The 24,047-nt window shown below is 41.4% G+C and overlaps 3 protein-coding genes across 5 annotated transcripts; 2 read left to right on the forward strand and 1 right to left on the reverse strand.

Annotated features, from left to right (window-relative positions):
• Positions 1–1,804: 1,804 nt before the first annotated feature.
• LOC143323365 (multidrug and toxin extrusion protein 1-like) lies at positions 1,805–7,141 on the forward strand. The gene is made up of 18 exons (XM_076735190.1): positions 1,805–1,811; positions 2,979–3,139; positions 3,473–3,574; positions 3,833–3,901; positions 3,994–4,142; positions 4,341–4,383; positions 4,486–4,530; positions 4,668–4,765; positions 4,853–4,950; positions 5,046–5,159; positions 5,254–5,321; positions 5,498–5,606; positions 5,711–5,786; positions 5,879–5,948; positions 6,055–6,187; positions 6,329–6,423; positions 6,550–6,645; positions 6,842–7,141. The coding sequence occupies exons 1-18, from the start codon at positions 1,805–1,807 to the stop codon at positions 7,139–7,141; spliced, it is 1,833 nt and encodes a 610-aa protein (XP_076591305.1).
• A 916-nt stretch (positions 7,142–8,057) lies between these two features.
• On the forward strand, positions 8,058–13,456 carry LOC143322995 (multidrug and toxin extrusion protein 1-like). Of its 3 annotated transcripts, XM_076734501.1 has the most exons (17): positions 8,058–8,201; positions 8,575–8,676; positions 8,928–8,996; positions 9,097–9,245; positions 9,804–9,846; positions 9,979–10,023; positions 10,177–10,274; positions 10,361–10,458; positions 10,574–10,687; positions 10,782–10,849; positions 11,039–11,147; positions 11,447–11,522; positions 11,621–11,690; positions 11,840–11,972; positions 12,068–12,162; positions 12,286–12,355; positions 12,493–12,661. In XM_076734501.1, the coding sequence occupies exons 1-17, from the start codon at positions 8,094–8,096 to the stop codon at positions 12,531–12,533; spliced, it is 1,488 nt and encodes a 495-aa protein (XP_076590616.1). In that variant the 5' UTR covers positions 8,058–8,093; the 3' UTR covers positions 12,534–12,661. The 3 variants fall into 3 exon arrangements, with proteins under 3 accessions (XP_076590616.1, XP_076590617.1, XP_076590618.1); XM_076734502.1 differs by lacking the exon at positions 8,058–8,201 and having other exon boundaries at positions 8,645–8,676; positions 8,928–8,983; positions 12,286–12,393; positions 12,493–13,456; XM_076734503.1 differs by lacking the exons at positions 8,058–8,201; positions 8,575–8,676; positions 8,928–8,996; positions 9,097–9,245 and having other exon boundaries at positions 9,517–10,023; positions 12,286–12,393; positions 12,493–13,456.
• On the reverse strand, positions 13,112–18,595 carry slc47a3 (solute carrier family 47 member 3). The gene is made up of 17 exons (XM_076734504.1): positions 18,464–18,595; positions 17,822–17,923; positions 17,598–17,666; positions 17,357–17,505; positions 17,221–17,263; positions 17,014–17,058; positions 16,636–16,733; positions 16,442–16,539; positions 15,591–15,704; positions 15,442–15,509; positions 15,207–15,315; positions 14,859–14,934; positions 14,426–14,495; positions 14,178–14,310; positions 13,906–14,000; positions 13,775–13,817; positions 13,112–13,323 (listed from the first exon to the last, which is right to left on the reverse strand). Exons 1-17 carry the CDS (start codon positions 18,593–18,595, stop codon positions 13,112–13,114), a joined length of 1,656 nt encoding a protein of 551 aa, XP_076590619.1.
• Positions 18,596–24,047: the final 5,452 nt, after the last annotated feature.

Below are 24,047 nucleotides of genomic sequence, written 5' to 3' on the forward strand. Positions count from 1 at the left end.
AGCTCGAACAATCATGTCGAATTCATTTCCTTCCTCAGAAAATACCACATACTTATTTATGTGGCACCTCTTCTTCACTGCCTTTGGTTGCACATTGCTGTGTTTCCTGTGCGTCAGTGGAATAGTGTGAAAGCACTGAAAAGACCGTCGCTGTGTCCCAATTCCATATGTGTTCACAATGAAGAGATGACAAAAGAAAGTCTTCTCAAAGCTGACAGCGTGCACACTGAGTATGGCTGATTTTTTTGATGTGCTCATGCACAGTATTCTCCCACAATGCAATGCATAAAGGAAATGGAGGAGACGCCCAGAGCTAGCTCCTGTTTATTGGCTTTTGGGGGATCTGTTGTGAGAAATGTAATATAATGTTTACAGTTATGTTTTTGTGTATAATCACCTGAAAATAAGTATAATTCATTACCTTTTTTCCACCGTATTGCACCACCATGTTGCTACAGTAGACCTAACCAAACATGACACAGCTGCTAGCATAGTCATGAACTCTTGGCCTTTTCACTAGTATTCTGACTGACTCCACAGACGCTAATTTATTTTCTTATTTACAGAAGAAGCACATCATTTCCTAATTTGCAACATCCACATCATCAAACAAATGAAGTGTCCAACTTTGTTCCTAAGTCCTTCTATTCTTACATAACTGTCACATTGCACAACATAAACAGCTTTGGAGAGAAAGCCAAGCCTAACCTACATACCGACATAATCATCCATCAAGAACTTTGTATGGTTGTTAAGCTATACTTGATTGCTGTTATAGTTTTCACTGAGCAGGCTGAGTGAAATTTACATGTTAGATCAAGATAAAAAATGCAAATGCCCTGGCCTATTCGACGACTAGAGAAAGGGTGTACGTGATAAAAAGTTTGGATGGGCAGAGACAATGGAGAGAGAGAGAGGACGGAAGACCAGAGGCAGGGACACGGAGAGCCTGAGATAGGGAAGCAGAGATATGAGGTGCCATCTGATGGACTCAGCAAACACAAAGGAAGAGCAGCGTTAGAGAAAATAACAAGTGACAGATACAAATCACTGGCACTGCAGCACATGGTATCCGTGGCACTCATTCCAACAGCCTGATTGATTTAGTCAACATGAAGCTGAGAGGGCTTGGGGTTGTCACACTACAGGGAGCTGTTTGCCTGTCAAACTGAGACGGAAAGCCACACGAACAGAAATGCCACAAGTTGTTCCCTCTTCTCAGTTATCAGAGATGCATTTACAGCGAGAATTCGCCAACCTGCTCTCATACGGTGATGCTCATATTCTCATTCACTTCAACAATGCCAGTTTGATTCTAGTGTTATCAAGCCTTGTCTCTTCTGCTTCCTTCTGCTTCGTGACTGGCAAAAGTAATCTGGCTTTTTAATATAGTTTTTAATTTGCCAGTACAGAGTATTCATAAAGGTTTGAAATTTGCATCAGCTGAACTTTCCTAATGATGATTGTGAAGAAGGTGTAGTCCTAACGAGCTAATTAAGGTCAGCGACGTTGGTAAAAGTTTTCTGAGAGCTCAAATTTGTTGGGCTGCCTAAACTTTTGCATGCTCCTTCACTTTTTAACTCTAACATTGCTATAGATGAAACAAAAATAATGCACTAATCTTGCTTAAAATGTTGAAAAAAAAAGTTTCATCTATTTTTCTATTAGTCCTTCTTAAGACCTCAGTGCTTTCCATGGATTTCAACATCCTCTTGTGTGTATTGCAAAGCCATTTTGCCAAAAACACACACTACTAACCAACTGCACCTTTACAGAGTATAATAGAAGGATTCAGAGATGAAAGATGGCCGGTATGACTCTCTAAAGTGGGCAATGACGCAAGCAAATTGAGTGAGTGTGCATTAGTAGTGTCAGTCTCTAAGTGCAGCACTATATGCCAGGTGGGTATGATATTCCTTTAAGGCTTCGTGCTTTTCAATTTTCAATGAGTGGCACACTTGAGTTTGTGGAAACAATTTTATGTTTGTCTATAAAACTTCTGCTCCATCTAGTGGAAATCACGGACGCACTGAAACGTCTTGCTGCCTATGAGGAAAGATGAATTCACCAAACACTTTTTCACTTATTGCTTAGTGCTGAAACCGTCTGTATATAGAGATAGATACAGAGGGAGCACTTCTGGGATGCCCGGCAAAGAATATTTAAATCAATCGAAAAATTAGTGTCATTTTACGTTCGCACAAATGTATTCTCCAGCTTTCGAGTTATGTCTTATGTGTGTAAATATGTTTTCTACCCATGGAACAGGAAGCTACTTGCACTGATGTATGCTATCACTCTGCCACAGACTGCTAGTTGAATGGGTTTTCTGCCTGATAGCAGCAGAGGGCTGCATCTCATTTTAGATGTTGCCAGAGCGCTGACTGGTTAACCTTTGCTGCTCATGTGACACGTTAATGTTTTATATTCCCAAACACTTTAATGAACATGTCTGCTTGAATTGATTGGACTGATTTCACTTCTTCAAAGGAAACCTGTACAGTCATTAAAATGCAAACGATGTTCATGAATAGTCATTGCTTCACACCTTCTGTCTGTTCACATATTATATCTGACAAGACAGAGGTAGAATGAAGGCGCGTTATGATTATTTAGTATGCTTCCGACAGTGCTAGCTATTGGGCATATAGTCATGCACTCGGTAAATGCAATCACATGCAAAATTGACTTTTAACTGCATTTGAATGTGAAATTAAATTGTAAATGTCATCTATGTGCAGCTCTGGTACCCACCTGGAAAAACACTGCGTTAAATAGTGACTCATAAGATGAACTTTGTACCGTGTTACAAGTTAGTAGAATTAAATGATTTTGTTTCCCACAATGTCAAACCTTACATGCAATTTGCGAAGCTGCCCATGGGTGAATTAATTAGTAACATTTTGAAATGTTGAAATACTTAACACAACAGTGGTGAATTCTGTCCCTGGAGAGAGACACGCAGTGTGTGTGATCAGGAAGGAAGGAGCTTCAGTGGAAAAAACCTGCATCACCATCTGATTCCGCAGACATGGAGGGGTCCAGTGACAAGCTTTTCTGCTGCAGGTGGGTGCGCCGCAGGGTTCCCCAGGCCCACAGAGAGGAACTGTACCACATCCTAAGGATGACAGGGCCGCTGGTAAGGACTGGCGCTGTTTCATACCCTGCTCAGTTTGCAAGGGATTGTGTGGACTGAGGCTGTCCTTTGTAACAAACTACTGAGGACTGATTCAAATGTTTCATATCAGGAAAAACTGGCTTTGTGTCTGAGTTATAGAAGCAGAAATCAGTCAACCCAAAGCAGTGTTTGCCAGGCTTCAAACAGTGGCTGCAACCTGCTGAAGTGATGACCCTATGTGCAAATAGAACCACGTTAATTAATTCCAACTCATGTTGACTGTAATTTACAACATATAACCTGTGAGCTGGTAGCTGTATCAGCCTGCACCTCTGCCAATGTTTGTCTTTCTAGCTGCTCTCTCGAATCCTCAATTACCTGCTTCCATTCGTGGTCACAATGTTCTGTGGGCGGCTGGGAAATGAAGTGATGGCTGGCTATGGATTAGCTTCTGCTGTAAGTGATCATCTGTATGCTCCCCAGACTTGTGGAGGCTAACATGAGGATACGACAGCTGGAGATTTAATTTCAAGGGAGAAAATGAAATATTACAAGAATGAACTCACCTTCTCATGGTAGCTTTTACAATCCTCTCACAAACCCGATGATTAAATCAATATACAGTACATTTACTTGTGTGAGTCACAGTAATATTGGTTACATCAGAGTCCTCAAGCGTACCTCACACTCATTCATGTTTCGTATTCATTTCAGACCATTAATGTTACCACTGCAGCAACAGGTTGTGGTCTGGGGCTGGCATGTGATACTTTGGTGTCTCAGGTGTGGAAAACCTTTTTTGTGATTATTTCCCAATCAAACTGCTCATTGCTCTCTTTTTTAAAATGACCGACATTGTCTGCGCTGTTGTGCAGACGTTTGGTGGGAAGAACCTGCTGCGGGTGGGAGTGATCCTTCAGCGGGGCATCATCATCCTGCTGCTGTTCTGCCTGCCCTGCTGGGGTCTCCTCATTAATGCTGAGGCAATCCTGTTATGCATGGGCCAGGACCCCGAGGTGACGAGGTAACTAACAGCACCAAACATGCACTGAAATCAATGCTGCCACAATCGGCGATGTGACTCACAAACACCACCTCTGCAGTAAAATCAGTTCTGATCCCCATGTGTACAGTAGCTATATGAACTTGAACTTATAACATTGAACTGTTCATATTACCTTAAACAAATAATTTGGATCTGAATACAGCTTCTTGATTTCAGAATAGCCCAGCTGTATATGACAGCCTTCCTTCCAGGTGTACCAGTGAGTTATTCTCTCATCTTTTGTGTGCAAGTTCAGTATATTTTAGTGATAAGTATAGAGAAACTTCTCCCTCAAACCTTAACATCTATTTTTGTCTTTTAGGCAATGTTTCTGCACCAGCTTCAGGTGTCGTATCTGCAGAACCAGGTGCACTAATGTCCCACAGTACACAGTTATTTTGTTTCAGTCAATTAAAATATGATGTCTCAATTAATGTAATTGCATTTCTGATGGGAAGGGTGTAAGTGGAACTCAATCGAATCATCTGCTGTTTGTGTACTCAGGGTATAATATTGCCACAAATGTACACTGCTGCCATGGCAAACATAGCGAATGTTGTGACAAACTACATCTTTCTTTACTGGCTGAATCTGGGTGTTAGGTAGGTGTGCTCACACTCACTCACACTCACACTGAATAAAATGATTACACACACTTATATCAACATATCTGTATGCATTTCTTACAGCGGATCTGCAGCAGCCAATACTCTGTCTCAGATTTACATCTGTGCTTTTCTGTTTGCTTACATTTGGTGGAAGAAGCTCCATGTAACAACATGGGGAGGTGAGGGATTTGATATTCATGGTTTCCCTAAGCTTTCATGCGTCCGTCCTCCATCTTTTTCAGCTACAAAAATAAGTTTCTCTCTCCCCCTGCAGGCTGGTCCATAGAATCACTGCAGGAGTGGGGCTCCTATATGAAACTGGCCATTCCCAGCACATTAATGACGTGTTTTGAGTGGTGGGTTTATGAGTTTGGGGGCTTCTTTGCAGGTAATCCAAGTATTAGGTTTCAGTAAGCCATTTTATTTAATCAAACCATATAGAAAGTCATGACCGTCCTGTCGTCTTTGTCTCTGATGATCAGGAATGCTGAGTGAAGATGAGCTGGCAGCCCAGCATGCTGTGATAATGGTGGCTTTCATAACCTACATGGTACTAACGGAAAATCAGAGCTTCACATCCTCACTTTAAAATTCTTAGTTACAAAAATAACTTTTACAAATTAAACTTATCTCTCAGGAACAAACTCTTTTGGAAGTCAGTGTTCATACTTTCTGATTCCTGAATGGATTGTCATCTTTTTTTTCCCCAAATTGATGAATCCGTAGTTCCCTCTCGGTATTCAAGCTGCAGCATGTGCCCGAGTGGGAAATGCTCTGGGTGCCGGAGACACTGCCAGGGCGATCCTCACCTGCAAGATGTCACTCTCTCTCGCCAGTCAGTCAGACACTTATTCTCTTGTTGTAGCTGACATCATAAATCAGCTTCTGATGTTCGATTTCTACAACACTTTCTGCTCTTTGACAGCTCCTCTTTTGCAGGCACTTTTGCAGTGGTTGAAGGTCTGGTGCTTGGCTCCACTAAGACCGTGATTGGCTTCATCTTCACCTCTGATGAGTAAGTCTCTTTGGCACATTTGAATAACTATATGCTGTAGTTATTGTACAACAGCTGGTGCACAATGACACAATCTGAAATTGTCATTTCAGGAAGATTATAGCTCTGGTCTCCCAGCTGATGAACGCTTACTGTTTCCTTCAGTTCTTTGATGGTCTTGTGGTGAGTCTACCACCCCCTCTTGTGTGCAGAGCAAAATCTATTTGTAGTACGATTGCAAAAGAAAGTCATATGTGTCAAAAATGACATTTGCTTTTCCCCATCCTAGTGTGTCTGCACAGGCATCTTCCTGGGCACGGGCAAACAGAAGATACCAGCTGTGGCTAATTTCATTGGATACTACTGCATAGGACTGTCACTGAGCGTTACTTTAATGTTTGTTGCAAAACTGAGAGTGTTAGGTAATTATGTGAAGTGACCATGTTGTTTTTTTTAAATTTCAGAGATATTCAAGATAAATAAATGGCTGCATATGAAGATCAGGTTATTATAAGTGAAGCCTGCTGTGCCCTTGATAGACTAATTTGTCTTTTTCTCCACAGGTTTTTGGCTGGGACTGCTCATTTGTTGCATCGTACAATCCACCTTCTACATCATTGTCATCTTCAAGCTGAACTGGAAGAGAATGACAGAGGAGGTGCGTGACTGGCTAATCCAACAATCATGGATCATGGAGGGCTTCAGCTGTTGACATATGCTGATATCACTGCTGAGTGCGTGAATAAGGAGTGGCAGTTACATTTTTGTATCTGTTTGTTTGCAGGCTGTGAGACGAGCTCAGAAAAACAGTCACATGACATTATTAAGCACAGACGCTGCAGGTAACAACACTGCTGAGCAGACAGCAGCTAAAGAGAATGTAAGTGGCCTGTTATTCTTACATTATCTACCTCATTGGCTTTTCATAGCCTGCTTCACACTGCTATCAATGGATCATTCTGTTTAGGACGCTTACATCAAATATATCAAATATCTAACAACTTTCCATTTAAGTTTCACTGTGCTTGCTCTCCACGTGACTAAAATAAAGGAAATATGATACTTTTTCCTTCAAGCCTCTGGACGGCTACATGTCTGTGAGCGCCGAGGACCATAATGGGAGTGCGGAGATGCAGGGTGCATATGTGGTCCAGCAGCGGACGGGTGGCCGTCTCTCCACCACCCAGCTGATCCTCAGGAGAGGCCTCACTATGTTTGCAGCTGTTGCACTACTGGCTGTGGGAGTGAGTGTGCACTTCCTCGTGCCCTTGCCAGAGACTCTGCAGTCAGAGGTCAACATTACTTCGGACTGGATCAATACTACATATACTCCTGATCAAATTTTCTCCACTGTGCTGGTCCCAGTACAAGAGTGAAACCTTGAGAGCCTTGATCATAAAATCTGTGTTTGTGCTCAATGTTATAAAAACTTTGAATTTTTAGGCTCTTGTGGACTCATTATCTTTGGCAGAAAGTGGCAAAGCAGCGGCAGGTCTGATGGAAGCATGAAGTGAATGAATGGTTGAACTAATATTTTGCTTTACGAAGTTAATTTATTGTTTGACCAAAGACATTTTTGTTGGTTCTCTCTGCTTTTTTTTCCTCATCTGCACTTTCCTTTGATCTGTGAAGTGAAGGATATTTTTACTAAGCATTCTCAAGTGTAACTCTCAGAACCTGAATAAATGTAGGTCAATATTTGAAAATTCATCTTTAGTCTGATGGCAAAAGAGAAAATGTTTGTTGAAATGTGAGTTTGTTTTTGTTAAATAAAAAGAAAAGTGATGTAGCTTTGTGGGGTGATATTTTCTGTGCTTTCGTATTCAGTAATTGTTTTCTTTCATCTTTCGTTTGCCAGCATATACGTGTACGGTATGTGTTCACATGTTAGTACTAAAATATGTGAAAATGCTCCTAAAGGATAAATGATTACACCATCTCCAACAATGTCAACAGTCTGGTCTGCCACCCTGTCAATGTTCTATCTTTGGAGTGGTGAACAACCTGGTAATGTTTTTCCAGGAGAATTATCTCTTTATTGATCCAAACTAGAGGTAGTGAATTGTGTTTTACATGTTTAGTCAGACAAGATCAAAACATTCTTGTTTTCAAGTCCTCCATCTTCGCCTTTGTTGTGATTGCAGGACTTTTTCTTGTTTTTCCAAATCTGCCTTGTTTCAGCTGGCCTTGGCTCGCTTCCAGGGCAGCTGTGACCACAGCAGGATTTCCATCCTTTCCAGCATCCTGGAGTGCGACTAAGATAAGCTCATGTGAGAAAAGACGGACACTTCAGTGTCGGAACCTGCGCTGGCATCTCGTGCTGCAGACATGGAGGGGTCCAGTGACAAGCTTTTCTGCTGCAGGTGGGTGCGCCACAGGGTTCCCCAGGCCCACAGAGAGGAACTGTACCACATCCTGAAAATGACAGGGCCTCTGGTAAGGACTGGCTCTGTATATATACCCTGCTCTGTCTCTGAGACTGTGTGAACTACTGTCCTTCCTAAAAAGCTGACTAATGCAACAGAAGATTGATGATGGTCTTTCAGTGCCAAAGGAAAGGTTAAGATGTCAGGAAAAACAGGCGTTGGTGTCTGAGACTGACACAGAAGTCAATAGACCTAAAGCAGTGTTTGGCAGGTTTCAAACTGTAGCTGCAACCTGCTGAAGTGATGACAGTATGGGAGCGTACTTGTCAAGGCAGAGTCTGAGTGCCGTGATATTCAACTGCAACTCGTGTTTACTGCAGTTTACAACTGTGTGAGCTGGTAGCTGTATCAGCCTGCAACTCTGTCGATGTTTGTCTTTCTAGCTGCTCTCGCGAATCCTCAATTACCTGCTTCCATTCGTGGTCACAATGTTCTGTGGGCGGCTGGGAAATGAAGTGATGGCTGGCTATGGATTAGCTTCTGCTGTAAGTGATCATCTGTATGCTCCCCAGACTTGTGGAGGCTAACATGAGGATACGACAGCTGGAGATTTAATTTCGAGGGAGAAAATGAAATACTATGAACACACCAACATGGCATTTACAGTGCTCCCACAAATCTGATGATTTAATCAATATATATATAGTAGATTTACTCAGATGAGTCAGGGAAATATTGGTTACATCAGAGTCCTCAAGCGTACCTCACGCTCATTCATGTTTCATATTCATTTCAGACCATTAATGTTACCACTGCAGCAACAGGATATGGTCTGGGACTGGCATGTGATACGTTAGTATCTCAGGTTTGGAAAACCCTTTTTTGTGATGATACATTGGAGTTTTTAAATGATCCCTGCTGTATATCACTGGCCTCCTTTCTCAATTGCTAATCATGTTGTGCAGACATTTGGTGGCAAGAACCTGCTGCGGGTGGGAGTGATCCTTCAGCGGGGCATCGTCATCCTGCTGCTGTTCTGCCTGCCCTGCTGGGGTCTCCTCATTAATGCTGAGGCCGTCCTGTTATGCATGGGCCAGGACCCCGAGGTGGCGAGGTAACTATCAGCACCAACACAAGTAATACTTCTCCTGCCGCTGCTGATTCAACTTTCACAAACACCACCTCTGCATTAAGATCAGGTCCCACAGATTCACTGAATAGATTCAGCATAAACAGAGAATCAGTATTCTAAATATTGAGCAGATGGCCTCTAATACATCTGTGAAAAATCTGTATTAATGTTTCATTGCACTAATTCTGCTGCAGTATTTTTAATTCTTTAACGCTGTCTCACAGAAGTTTGACTTCAGCAGCTACTCACTCGTTTGGTTCTGGGCAAGGAGAGTACAGAGACTGAGTGAATGTAAACACAGCTGCCTGCTGCCTCTGCAGGGTACATGGTTGACCATACAAGAAAAGAAAGACGGTTACAAAGCTCTGTAGACTTCACGACAAGCAAATTCACAAACTCAGTTTGAACAGGACATTTTCTGTACTTCTCTGCTTCTGAGTGGCATTGAAAATAAAAGAACTAATGATTCTGAATCATGTACAATATCTTAGTGCTTGTTTGTCTTTAATTTTGAACTGAATGCAAACGTCTTGATTTCAGAATAGCCCAGCTGTATATTACAGGCTTCCTTCCCGCAGTACCAGTGAGTCGAGACTTCTCTCACCTTTAAGCGAAAATTCAACAGATTTCAGTCATTATTTTCTGTTTTACCTTTCTGTGCAATGATCTTTTCAGTAAATTACAAACACCTTCTTAAAATCATATTTCTCTCTAGGCAATGTTTCTACATCACCTTCAGGTGTCTTATCTGCAGAATCAGGTGCATTGCCGACGTACAGCACAGTCCAATTGTCAGTGTTGATTCGAGTATCATCTTTCAGTGTATGAAAATGATGGAAATCTTATTAAATCTGATTTGATTTATGACGGCAAAGCTGGCAGCAATCACATCATCTGCTGTTTGTGTACTCAGGGAATAATATTGCCACAAATGTACACTGCTGCCGTGGCAAACATAGCAAATATGGTGACGAACTATATCTTTCTTTACTGGCTGGATCTGGGTGTCAGGTAGGTGTGCTCACACATGTCAGTATAGCATTTTAAATCTGAGTAAAATTATTGCAGACATTGATACCTTTGTGCATTTCTTACAGCGGATCTGCAGCAGCCAATACTCTGTCTCAGATTTACATCTGTGCTTCTCTGTTTGCTTACATTTGGTGGAAGAAGCTCCATGTAACAACATGGGGAGGTGAGGACAGTTATATTTAGTAGATATCTGCGGCGACCTTAAGATCTCATGGAACACTTTGTTCATCTGCCAAGTTTTTCTCCCAACATAAATAAGTTTCTCTCTCCCCCTGCAGGCTGGTCCATAGAATCACTGCAGGAGTGGGGCTCCTATATGAAACTGGCCATTCCCAGCACATTAATGAAGTGTTTTGAGTGGTGGGTTTATGAGTTTGGGGGCTTCTTTGCAGGTAATCCAAATAATAGGTTTCAGTAAGCCATTTTATTTAATCAAACCATGTAGAAAGTCATGACCGTCCTGTCGACTTTGTCTCTGATGATCAGGGATGCTGAGTGAAGATGAGCTGGCAGCCCAGCATGCTGTGATGATGGTGTCTTTCATAACCTACATGGTACTAACGGAAAATCAGAGCTTCACATCCTCACTTTAAAAGTCTTCTCTGAATGCTTCACAGATTTAGATTTGTCACAAAAATAGCTTTTGCAATTAAAATTAACTCTTAAACACACTGTATGTCAGTGTTCATATTTTCTGATTCCTGAATGTATTATGATATTTTTCCAAATTGATGAATCCGTAGTTCCCTCTCGGTATTCAAGCTGCAGCATGTGCCCGAGTGGGAAATGCTCTGGGTGCAGGAGACACTGCCAGGGCGATCCTCACCTGCAAGATGTCACTCTCTCTCGCCGGTCAGTTAGAAATGTTTTCTCATATTGTTGTTTGCACTAGAACTCTTGTTTGGATGAAGTTTAGAGTATCCTGGGTATATATTGCACATGTAAACAGCTTATCCTGCATTCTGAACATTCGTGGTTGCCGCGTAGAGGCTGAGGTGAAATCAAGACACGCATGCAGGCAGATGATCAGAAACCTGATAAGAATAACCAGATTTATCTTGTCCCATGTAAACATCACACCAGTAAAGGACACCAGTGTGCACTTAATAATTCCTCTACTTCTTTGAGAACTCACAGCTCCTCTCTTCCAGGTAGCTTCGCATTGGCTGAAGGTCTTGTGCTTGCTTCTACCAAATCAGTGATTGGCTTCATCTTCACGTCTGATGAGTGAGTCTCTACAGCTGCGCTCTCATTTCACTCAGAGATACAGTCACACAGAGGTTGCTTTAGGAAAAGCAGATCCTTATTCTAAAACCTTATTTCAGGAAGATCATAGGTCTGGTCTCACACCTGATGAATGCTTACTGTTTCCTTCAGTTCTTTGATGGTCTTGTGGTGAGTCTAACTGTTTAAATACACGTTTGCATTATACTACCAAAAGCATTTCATTTAATATAAAATGCTTATCCGTCCAGAAGTCACCACATGGTGACCAATGGACTGAGAGTGCATAATAATAAGTGATGTGTCTGTTTACATCCTAGTGTGTGTGCACGGGCATCTTCCTGGGCACGGGCAAACAGAAGATACCAGCTGTGGCTAATTTCATTGGATACTATGGCATAGGACTGTCACTGTGTGTGACTTTAATGTTTGTCGCAAAACTGAGGGTTTTAGGTAATTGTATGAAGTGACCTTTTTTTTATCATTTCCTTTTTTTTAAGTGAGGCCTGCTGTGCTCTTGACAGACTAATTGGTCTTTCTCTCCACAGGTTTTTGGCTGGGACTGCTCGTTTGTGTCATTTTACAATCCACCCTCTACATCATTATTATCTTCAAGCTCAACTGGGAGAGAATGACAGAGGAGGTATGCTAAGCCTCAAAATTTGGACCTGAATTCCTACAGAATTAGTTACTGAGCTTTCAAAAGTCATTTATTGCATGTAGGAATATGAGAAATATAGATTTGGTTGTTTCTCCTTGTTTGCAGGCTGTGGACCGGGCACAGAAAAACACTCACATGACGTTATTAAGCACAGCTGCCCTGTCAGATGCTGCGGGTAATGACACTGCCGGCCAGACAGCAACCAGTAGGAGTGTAAGTGGCCTGCTTAATTTGACCCTAGCCACAATTAATCAAAATTTCTTTTCAAAGACTTCTGTGTTTTTGTGTAATGGTCTGTATCTTTCTCCTAAGCCACTGGACGGCTACATGTCTGTGAGCACCGAGGACCATAATGGGAGCATGGAGACGCAGGGTACACATGTGGTCCAGCAGCGGACGGGTGGCCGTCTCTCCACCACCCAGCTGGTCCTCAGGAGAGGCCTCACTATGTTTGCAGCTGTTGCACTACTGGCTGTGGGAGTGAGTGTGCACTTCCTCGTGCCCTTGCCAGAGACTCTGCGTTCAGAGGTCAACATTACCTCGGACTGGATCAATACTACATATACTCCTGATCAAATTTTCTCCACTGTGCTGTTCAGAAAGGAAGAGGCAGATTGACCTTGGCAGCCCAAGATAACCACAATGTTTAATGTATTAAATACAAATGTTGTCAAACTCTCCTTAGTTTGACTCTTTCTCTTTGACAGAATGTGGCTGTGAGCTGACCACTCACACATTCACTGGAAAATCTTGTGAATGGGTGGAGGAACATTTAGATGATTTCACTTTCTACTTTCTGCTCGTCTACACTTGCGCTTTCTTCTGCATGTCCTGCTTTGATCCTGCCACGCTGCAATGCAAACATCAGCATCATACTGTGCACTGGTGGCTGAGAAGTTACTTCACTGAATACAATACACTTTTCTCATGTTCATGTGACCAAATTAGTGATCACCAGGTTCAAAATGATTCCAGCAGCCAGGATGAATAGCATTAAAGCCAGAGCCAGGCCTCGACGCAGGACCGCAGCCCTGTGAGAGAGCCCCCCCTCCACTGGTATCACTGCTGGCTCCGCCGCAATCTCAGCCAGGCCCACGGTGTCTGTTTCGTCCTCGGATTTCCCTGAATCATCTGGTTGGGGACCTTGACACACAAATGCAAATGTGACTGCAATGTTTTCACTGAAAAATATTATATTGTGACCTTAGTATTACAAGATTCAAGCTATTTGTTGAAATTGGGTTATTCACATTAAACTTTTTGAAAAGTTACTGTTATTAAGTTTGTTTAGATTCATTTTTAGTTTTATGCACTGATAGGTTAAAAGTTACACAGTATATATATATTTTTCTCTCTCTATATATATATACATTCAATTCTGAAAATGTGAACTTCACAATGATACTGAACTTCTGACAGACTTAAAATGTGCTTCATTCATCATTTTAGCAATATGAATGTACCACCATCAGGCTACGTTTCTTATAGTTTAAAATGGGTCCTGAGGAAAAATCTACCGTCTCACATGCTGAGCAGGATAAATATTTTTCTTCAGCAAACTAAAATGTTTTAGTTGCTGCACAATAACTCTTACCTGTGTCTGTGGAGCTCCCACTCACTCCCGCTCTGATTTGAGCCTGGAAGAAAAACAATGTTTGAATGTCTGTTCATAAAGAAGCACCCTTCGTCCATTTACGATGCAGAGATTTACCTCTGAACACTAACCTCAACTGTAACCTTCTTCCAGTTCAGTCTTATCAGGTATACAATCAGAAATGAGGACTGCACAAACACGCAGACAAACAGGCCTGTCCACAGACCTGAGGGAGACAGACAGTTTTACATCCTACTTTAACGATAGCGAGCTGTGTGGATGTTGATGCTGTGGTAGATCTCTAGCTAAAAAAAGACACTGACAAAACTTAAAAATTACTAGTTAGGCAACAGTGTGGCAAAAAACAGCCAAAGGCTTAAAAACATCTCTGCTGTAATCTTACCCTTGATTCCTAATTTGGCTGCAAACATCAGTGGCACTCCAATAGGAAAGCCAATTCCATAATATCCCACAATGTAGCAAACAGCTCCGATTTTCTGTTTACCTGCTCCTCGTATAATGCCTCCTGAGGCAGCCTGGTCACGCAAACAGAATAAAAGAGACGGTTAAAACAAGCACCGCGCATTCTTCACAAACAACACATGGGTGTCTCACGAGATCTTGTTTGGACGTAAAGGCAGAAGTACTCACAGATATTGCATCAAGGATGATGAATGGAGCGTAAAAAGCGACAACATCAGCAACTCTTTGTCTGATTTGTCTGAAATACGAGAGACTCAAAAGTTAGAGCATGACATTCAAGGAAAGCTGACCAGAAACATGAAATTATCATTTGATTTTTGAGTTACATTTGAGCACGTGACATTAAATGTGATATAAGAGTAATCAGTAAATCGCCCTTGACCACAGTGATGCTACTGAGTATAACTGAGAACAACTGCCGGTTAATATTTAATAGGATATATGACCAAAGGTCACTTTCACTGTGTGGACAATAATTGACACAATGGTGAAAGCCCATTTGAGCACATGTTATGTCTGTCAGGCATGCCACTGGCTCTGTATGTGTTAACATAACAAACCACAGGAAAAGACAAAGATCATATGTTAAAGATATACTCACTCATCGTATGTAAAGACATAAGAGACGTGGTCCTTCAGGGCCCCAATGAAAACTGCCAGAAATACAGAGACTGACACTGTGGTGAAGGGTAAGACGTTTAAGTAGCTGCAGCTTTCAGAAGGTGTTGAATCAATTTCTTCTTCTTTGTATATTCACTCATGAGTACATCACATCACATCACATCACAGGAGTTAGTATGCTCCACTTTTTTGGTCACAAGGCTTCTTCTTTGACCTCTAAGCTACTCCTTCTTGATTATGTAACAATTCTAGTACTATCTTAACTTCAAATACATGTCATGAAGATGTTACTATAGGGCATAGAGATATTATTTATGAGCATACTGACCTGCACAGAACATTGCCAGTTTAGCAGACAGCTTGGCCTGCTCTGTGTCCCCGGCTCCCAGTGCATTTCCAACTCTTACATTACCCGCTATACTGAAACCTAGAGGGAACTAATAACAAAAATGCTATATTAACATCCTACGACACTGCATGTACAAATACATGATTAATTTCACACAGCGATAATTTGATGTATATTCAGTAGACGAAAGATCATTTCATATGAAGGACAGTACCATGTATGCAACATTTGCCAGCTGGTATACAACTGATTGGGCTCCAAGTTCCACCTCATTTATCAGACCTGTCAATAACAGACAGCTGTGACAATTTGGACCAACTTAACTTCACACAAATCATTTGAAAACATCAAAAGTGACATTACCTGCCAGAAAACCTCCAATCTCATAAGTCCACCACTCGACGCACAGCATGACCATGCTGGGGATGGCCAAGTAGATGTACGAGTCCCAGTCCTGCAGGCACTCTTTAGACCAACCTGTGCGATCAGTCCGTGAATTAATAAATCATTCAGTTACTACTACTACTACTCTGTTCTTGGATTTCCTGTCTTGTTTCGTGATTCCACTTTGTACCCCAAGAGGCGATATATGCATTGCATACAACCGTACCCCTTCTGAAATCAATGCTCAGTCTTCGGGGCTCGGTTCTGATCCAGCTGTATTCACTGGCAGGCTGCTGAGCCTGGTTCCATTGCCCAAGGTGAAAACACCAACAATGACGACAATGAACGACTGAGCTCTGGGTCTGGGACTCAGTCAGCTAAAGGGACCACTAGCTACACTGCTAGTAGTAACGGCAGCTAGTAGCTCAAAGCAAAGATAGCTGCAGCAGTTAGCAGTTAGTCTGGAGAAATGCTGCCCATTATTTATTTGGAGCGACCATCGACAGGTGGTCATATGTTACACACTGAACCTTTAAAACACCAATATTTTAAACAGTAGCCAGATGTGCAGATGCTGTTGTCTTTGAGGTAACCTATTACACACACATTAGACAATATTTGAAATCACCAAATGGTTTGGAAGTACTCCGTGTTGCAATACTCATGCAATAGTTAATACAAAACAATGTTTAACCTAGTGTTTCTTGACTACTGAGGCACAATGTGATTAATCCACAATTGCTGAAACTTTCTAAAACCTGCTAAGAGAAACCAGTGGAGCCTCATTATATCCAGAGTCAACATCTTCCAGTACAAATTGTTGTTCTCACCTCCCCAGGTGTCCTTATGAAGACCTTTCCAGATAATATAAGCATAGAGAATTCCAGCCATGGAGAACTGGGAAAGGGTGTTGGCGATAGCAGACCCCCTGTAAGAGCATTTCATCACACAATACTGGTTATGTGATGCAAGCAATTATGATGCTACTGAAAGAGTGACCTGCAGTTCAATAGGCGATACTCACGGTACTCCCAGATTTAGTGCGTAAAGGAAGATGTAGTTGATGAGAGCGTTAAGAAGATTGACCACAAAGCCTGTGATTACTTGTGGCCAAATGATGCCCTTAAAAAGAAGAACGACATATTACTCTTACTGGACACTGGCAAAGTGAGAGTCGTCCTTCCATCAACAGTCAGAAGATATATGATCGGACAAATCATGGATATCTCTGTACCTGATGACTGGCTGACTAACAGACTTTTCCTGTATATTTGTTCCACTGTATCCTTTTGTGGATGAAAGGAAGCAAATCACAGGCTACACGATGTCTCTTTTGTACAATCAAGTCTTATTTCAGCTCATCAGGGAATTAGTTGAATATGTTGAATAATAATGGGCTTACCTGGTTTTGCAGGTATCTTGTTTGTAATGAATACATGAATGCAGCCTAGACAGAGGCACACAGAAATACATAAAAAACAGTCACTGAATTGCATGTATTTGGACACAACAGGCATCAATGTATAACTTTTGTGTAACTGTTCAATCCTATAGAGTTACTGATGCCAGCATGTACTCGGCAAAATACTGAGAGGTTTGAAAGACTCACAGGAAGTGCTGGCATAAAGATCTTCACATACAGCTGAGCCACCCTACACAGAGATTTTCCATCAATATCAACAAGAACACTCTTTTTTGACAGTAAACATGTAGAAAATAATAGCATAAAACAGCAAACCGCTGACCTGGCCACCTCTGGTTCCTGTCTGACAGCCAGCAGAATGGGTTCTGTGTTAATGAGGATCGCCCAGCAGGGGAAACACGTCAGTATCAAAATGAGGATCGCCCGCTGCAGAATGACCCCAACTCTCAGGAGGTTTTGGCTCCCAAAGGTCTGAAATCAGAGTATTCTCTCATTCCTCATCTCTTTTTCTGTTTTACAAGACTCTTGTCAATATTGAAAACTTGTGTCTGACAGGCTCATACCTGAGAAATCAGAGTATCACATGCTGCCGACAAACCAAATCCAATAGATATACCTGTAACATTAATAATCTGCGGATGGAACACAAACATTGGTGGATTATGTCCTGTTATACCACAGTCTGGGTAATTCTTATTGGCTGCAGGATGTCCATTAATTCCTGATAAGGGACACCTCGTCGGACATTATCCCTTCTTGTGTGGGATCATCACTGTGCTGTACTCACTGCTATGGCCAAAGTCGTTCCTGCCAGCTCTATCCTCCCCAGGTGCCCACAGAAAACAGTACTCACGAAACTGATCGCAAAACCCATGAACTGGCAAATAATCTGATGAGAAAAGGCAGAAATTATCAAGAAGTAGCTGGGACAGCAACAATTATCGGTTAATTGATGTCAAAAAACAAAAACAACTGTTTTGATCCTCATCATTTCAGTCATTTTTCATGTAAAAACATTTCACAGTTCCAACTTCTTAAAAATGAGGATTCGCTGCTTTTCCTTTAAATTATTTACGTTTATTTTTAATGATTTATTGGTTTGAACTAGTGATTGGTCAAAACGAGCACTGTTGATCACTTTGGTGATTGTGACGGCGTTTCTCACTATTTTCTGAATTTTTACAAACTAAACAATCAGTAATCTAATCTATAACAGGCCAGTCCAAGGGGCACAGGCCTACTTTTACTTTAGATGATTGGAGTATTTTTTTTTTTATTATACTTACACACTTTTACTTAAATAATATATTTAATGCATGACTGTTACTCGTAACAGAGTATTATTACAGTGTGGTAGTGTCCTGGCTTCATTAAGAGATTATCTGTTAATGTAACTTGATTCGATCACTGATCAACACGGACTACTTACCACCGGTCCAGCCAGTTTAGACAACTGTTTTATTTCTGTCTTAAAACCAACAGGGACCAGCATGCGGATCCGCTTTATCATAAAACATTCAGTCCAGGTGGAAACAGGTGAGCTCCGCGCGCTGTTCTCCATGGCTCGCTGACTGCTGCTTCGCTGTATGAGCCCTTCAGGCCAGTGTGGATGATGAAAAGCTGTTGTAAGTGTGTTAAATGAGTCACGGGGTGGGTCGGTCGTTAATTACTTCCGGTGAGAAAGCTGGCAACGATTTTAGTCAAATTCAGACCTGACGGGTGTTACCTTTATGCAATGTGTCATTTGTGGCAGAGAATGCAGCCACACCTCTTTTATCACCTGTTCATAGGTCATCGCGGAACACCTGGTGAAAAATTCAGATGAGAAATCAAACTCCTGAAAAAACAAACAAACAGAACAAAACAAAACAAAAGAATGATATTGTGCTGTGCAGTTATTTATTGTATATTTTAGGTTGTACTATCTTTAAATGACAAAACTATCGGTCATACACAAGCAGAATGGCAAAAAAGTTGAATTGCTTGTTTTTGAGAGCAATATTTTTTATTCTTATATATTTTCAAACATTTTTTAAAGAGAGCAAAGCCGCAGACTTTCTTTCCATTTTAATTTGAAACATGGCTTTCTCTCTCATTCAGTAGCACCTCGTCCTGAGACGCTGTCGTTAGTGCTACATCTCGCCAGCAGATGGAGCCATTTCCCAATAACGAGAGCAAACTGATCATCGACAAAAATGACCAGCGCCACAGGACATATCCCATCACCGCTGAAATAACATGAATTATTGAACACTAAGCCTGTATACCGAGGATTGGTTTGGTTTCCCCTAAAACATATTTATCGATAAATGTCCTTTAGTTCTCTACAAAAAGGATTGTAATGTTGCTTGATTCTCATTGTTTGAGGAAAATTCATACAATTCATTCCTGAGTAACCTGATTCATTGTCATACCTTTTTTAAACATTAACATGGTTAATGATGAGTCACTGGCTTTGTAAGACCAAATAAAAACAAGGTCCATTAAATGAGTCCTAAATAATTAGTTACAATTGTATTTAATTTAACAATGCTACGATGCAAAGACCATTAGGCTCTTAATATGCCCTTAAATTGAGAACTAAGAAGTACTGAGATTGGATTATTTTAAGTTCCTGCCTCCATAATTGCTTAATTATACTAGTTGTCAACCCCATTGTATAATATCAGGAGGGTTTAGAATCAGACTAATTAACATGAATATAAATGTAGTAGAAGCATCTGCCAAATGAATGCATGTAAATATAATTTGAAATCAAGGTTTTTCCTTTAAGTAATTATGTAGTTTTTGATCTCTCCTTGTCCTCAGTCCACAATTTTACTGCCCAGTTAATGTCAATTAAGGAAGCAAAGCAAGTTGAAGGTAATTAGTTTGGCGCAGGTGTAATCCCACTAATAAACACTGTAACTGCACCACAGCACCATGTGCTGGATAGAGTCCGTTGTCATTTATTCGGGCCACCAGGGCATGACGACAGTCACAAAGATCTCTGTCATCATAGGCTTTAAAAGCTGCTCTATTTGTTTGTTACATTGAACAATCACGGCATCAGGTGTTGTCGTCCTGAAGGACAGACATGAACAACAAAATGCCTGTGCTTTGTTTTGACACGCGAGAGAAAAACAGGCCTTGAATCAGCTGACTGTACTGTAAATAAATACCGTTAAAGGAAAAAGAAAAAAAAAGTCTGAGGCTCAATTGACCAGGCGGTTTCATCAAAACAGTCTATGGAGAACTTCAGAGAGCGGAACACAATAGTAGGGTTGCAGTGCTTTAACCTCTTATTACACTTAAAAATGTCCTTTTTTTGGTGAGTGAAGTGGTGCAAGAAACACGTGAACTGTGGTCATGCAGTCCAATGAGTCATCCTTCACTCTGCTTTTGAGCATGCGTGTGGTGCATGCAAAACCAGCTTCTAAAAGGGGAATGTTCCTTAAGGTGAAGGCTTCTGGGTGTAAGAGGTAGAATCTCGTAGCAGTAAAGAAGCTACCCAAAAACATGAAGTCACTCCTCTGTAAGATTGCGCAGTCCTCATGGATGACAGTCCCCCCATCCAAGGGGTCTGGAGTGGTTCAAGGTCTTAAGAGAAACAGGATTTCTGGATTTCTTTCCTGCACTTCCAGCGGTGTGCTCACACCTCCTCAGAGACCAGTGGGAGCTAGAAAATGAAATTAAAGTGAAAATAAATGTGTCACAGCACTGCATTGTGGATAATTGTTTAAAATGTCAGCAAGCCAAAGTCATTTTCTTTTGTATTACAATTATGTGTTTTCACAGGGATGCCAGCACCCGCCGCGGGGTGTCCCACACAACCTGCCAGAAATGGTACGTCACAGGGATGACTAGGCCCCGTACTCTGTCATGCTTTTCACTTCCTGGCCGCACTCAGGAGATACTTCTTCTCTCATCTTAAAATCTCTCTGAGGAACTTTTGCGCTGCAACACACAAAGGCAGCGATTCAGAGAAGAAGAAATCCAAACTGAAGAATTAATGAGTCACAGTCACTGTTTAATTTGCAAGATATGTCATATTAAATTTCACTTTATATATTTGATCTAAGACACACAAAATCTTTTTGTTAGTTAATATTATGTGAATTTAAAATGAACCTACTGTCATTATTAGAAATGTTTTCCTGAACTTTATTTACATGTTCACAAAAATGTTTCGTTGTACAAAAGTTGTATAAACCCAGAAAATGTGATGAAAGAGTCTGGTTTATTGTAGTTAATTAATGTAGCTTCCATTCAATATATTAAAATCAGCTAAAATTCTGTCGCAGGCACTTTTTCAGGTCATGAATCATCAGCGAAATCTGACAGTTATTCAACATTTGGTGTCAGCCGCAGGCTTCAGTGTAGATTCAATACTTCACTGCTGATCCAATCATATTTTTCTCCCTGGGTTGTTTCTAAGGCGAGCGGTTCACGAACCAAAGTGCTGGACAAATGAAAATTTTGACCTGATGATGGCGCTAAATGAAAAGCTATGGGATCACCAAAGTTATTACAATTGACCCTGAGAGGGGCATGAATGCCTGAACCACAATTCATTTCACTATTTGATGAGATGAATCAGAATCATGTCGTTCCTGTTTCCTGCACTGACCCAGTCAGCATGGACGGCTCTCTGTAATATCATCAAGCTCACTAAAACTCATTATCGACTTATTTTGAAGCGTTCTTCATTATCTTTTTCAAATCATGATGTAAAGAGCAGCTCCAGGTTTCGGTTGTCGTGTAATGAGCAGCTGAGGTTTGCGTGCTTTTGATTCGTTCCTCATCACCTGTTTCTTGTAATGTGTCTTACAAATCTAACAGGTTTGATCTGTGCAAATCTGATGCTGTGGATGTTTTGTTGACTTTTGGGCTGATAAAAGTCTAATGATTCACACACAATCCCACTGAGGAAATACCTGTAAAGGCACTATTAGTGTAGCCTTGTGAGTATGAATGTGCTTTGTCCAAAAGGGTGCAAAGAAAGGCCCTCTGTCCTCTTCTGGATCCTTTAGATTTTGCCCTGCTGACTCCTGTCCAAGGGTTAATTGGATCCTCAAATTTCTAACTGAAACCATCTCTACACACAAGTCTTTATGTGCCAGAAAGGATTGATTTTATCAGACAGGCTGCATATTGTCCTCATGTGTAACTGATACAGAAAAGGTGGAAGGCCAGTGTGGCTTTAAAAAGCCTTCCCATCCACAAATACTTCCGAATGCAGCAGGTGGATCAGACACAAAATGTGCTTGTTGACCCTCTGTGTGTCTGCAAGATTTTCTTGATTCCCACATGACGGTATACGTATCCGGTAGTCATTAATTAATCTCTCTACTTGCTTACTCAACAAGCAGAAGGCCTAGTTTATAATGATTTAATAGAAACATGTTTCTGGGTTCACCAGAGGTCTTGTGTGTGCAGTCAGTCGCATGAAACACCAGTAAAGAGAATAACTCTCAGGTTCAATTTCCTACAGAAGCCTTACATGTATATATAGCCAATAATGGAGGCTATGATACAAGAGGATGTGTTTCAATTGGATAATGAGTGGGTGGCTGGGAGGCAGCAAAGGGAGAGAAAGGCACTGTAATTACATAAGCTTTTTTCCCGAGCGGGACCCAAGATCATAGTGATCTGAACTGCCCTATGAGCCCAACCGCTTGTTAACCACTTTTAAACAGTCTAACATTTTAATTGTCCAACAGAACTGAGGTCAGAACTTTCATGTGATCCTTTCATTTCTTTCTCTCTGCTACCTTTGCTGCAGTGTGGCATGTTTTCCTCAGTCACACGATACCACCAACATGGTTTCGTGCTGTTTTTGGTGCTGTGCAGTGCTGTGGAGAGCTTCAGGTTTCTGGAATGTACAATCTCCCATGACCTGAAGTGGCTGTCTGAGATCGATGTAATCGTCGCACAGGCCCAGCAGAGGATGCACTTCCTGTGCCAGCTGAGGATGCTCGATCTGCCTCAGGAGCTGCTGAATTCTGCACATCCATCACTGTCCGGTTTGGACCGGCCACCAAACGGGACAGGAACGAAGTAACAGACAGTCTGGGCTGCAGAGAAAAGCGCTGGTGCCAACCTGCCCTCCATTCAGGACTTTAACATGCCACAAGACAAGAAACGGGCTGGAAAGCATCACTGCAGACCCATCACAACCTGCATGCATCTAACATCTCGCCTCTAGTAGGCGCTACAGAACACTGTACGCCAAAACAACCATTCAAGAGAACAACACTTTCCGCAGGCCGTCACTGTGATGAACAGGTAAATCAGCCATATAGAGCGAACAACCCTGTAAAACATCTTACCTGCAAATTATAAATCATACATTTAGAGTTTTAAAGTAAACACTGTGCACACACATTGTATACACTGTATATAATCTATTTTTTTTCCACATTTAATATTTATTCATTTGAATCGTTAGTTTTGTAGAAACACTTGACTTGTATAGACATTGTTGCTTTTTAAATATATTTAGAAGTACAGCATATGCACCTATTTTTCCACATGTTTGCATGTATATAATAATTCATTGTCCATCTTTGTTTTGTTTTTAGCTGCATGTCCATTTCTACCTTTTATACTGCTGAAAATGGTTCATGGAACAGTGTGCAAGTACAGTGAAATCAACTGTAAAACCAGAGCATGTGTCCACATCCTACTTACTGAGTCTTATGATTCATGATGGTCTTTTGTCTTGCTGTAACACATAATTCTCATCATGGTGATAGATACTTGTAGGGTTGTAATAAAGTGCTCTGGGGTCTTTAAGTGGAGACATGTGAAATGTCCTCTTAGAGCTCATAATGTTTATGACGCAAGACAGCGCCGGACAATAACTGCCTTGACCTTTGGTTCACGCAAAGTCTCGGCAAAAGGACAATGACACAGAACTCTTGGCTACATGCATTAGGTGTGCCCTTTCAGCGCAGGATTACTGTGGCTCTCCGCACTGTGTTTACAGGATTATATCAGCTCTGTGCACGAGACAAGAAGTCACTAAGCAG

Source organism: Chaetodon auriga, chromosome 7 (assembly GCF_051107435.1).
Source record: "Chaetodon auriga isolate fChaAug3 chromosome 7, fChaAug3.hap1, whole genome shotgun sequence".
NCBI classification, from domain to species: domain Eukaryota; kingdom Metazoa; phylum Chordata; class Actinopteri; order Chaetodontiformes; family Chaetodontidae; genus Chaetodon; species Chaetodon auriga.

Coding starts and splice junctions, on each gene's coding strand:
- LOC143323365 (XM_076735190.1), top strand. Junction 3,902..3,993: donor GTGATACTTTGGTGTCTCAG/GTGTGGAAAACC, acceptor GCTGTTGTGCAG/ACGTTTGGTGGGAAGAACCT. Junction 4,384..4,485: donor CCTTCCTTCCAGGTGTACCA/GTGAGTTATTCT, acceptor TTTGTCTTTTAG/GCAATGTTTCTGCACCAGCT.
- LOC143322995 (XM_076734501.1), top strand. CDS start 8,094: ATGGAGGGGTCCAGTGACAAGCTTTTCTGCTGCAGGTGGGTGCGCCAC. Junction 9,847..9,978: donor GCTTCCTTCCCGCAGTACCA/GTGAGTCGAGAC, acceptor ATTTCTCTCTAG/GCAATGTTTCTACATCACCT. Junction 10,850..11,038: donor TGTCTTTCATAACCTACATG/GTACTAACGGAA, acceptor ATGAATCCGTAG/TTCCCTCTCGGTATTCAAGC.
- slc47a3 (XM_076734504.1), bottom strand. CDS start 18,595: ATGGAGAACAGCGCGCGGAGCTCACCTGTTTCCACCTGGACTGAATGT. Junction 17,059..17,220: donor TCTTTATGCCAGCACTTCCT/GTGAGTCTTTCA, acceptor GCCTCTGTCTAG/GCTGCATTCATGTATTCATT. Junction 13,818..13,905: donor GGAAGAAGGTTACAGTTGAG/GTTAGTGTTCAG, acceptor TTTTTCTTCCAG/GCTCAAATCAGAGCGGGAGT.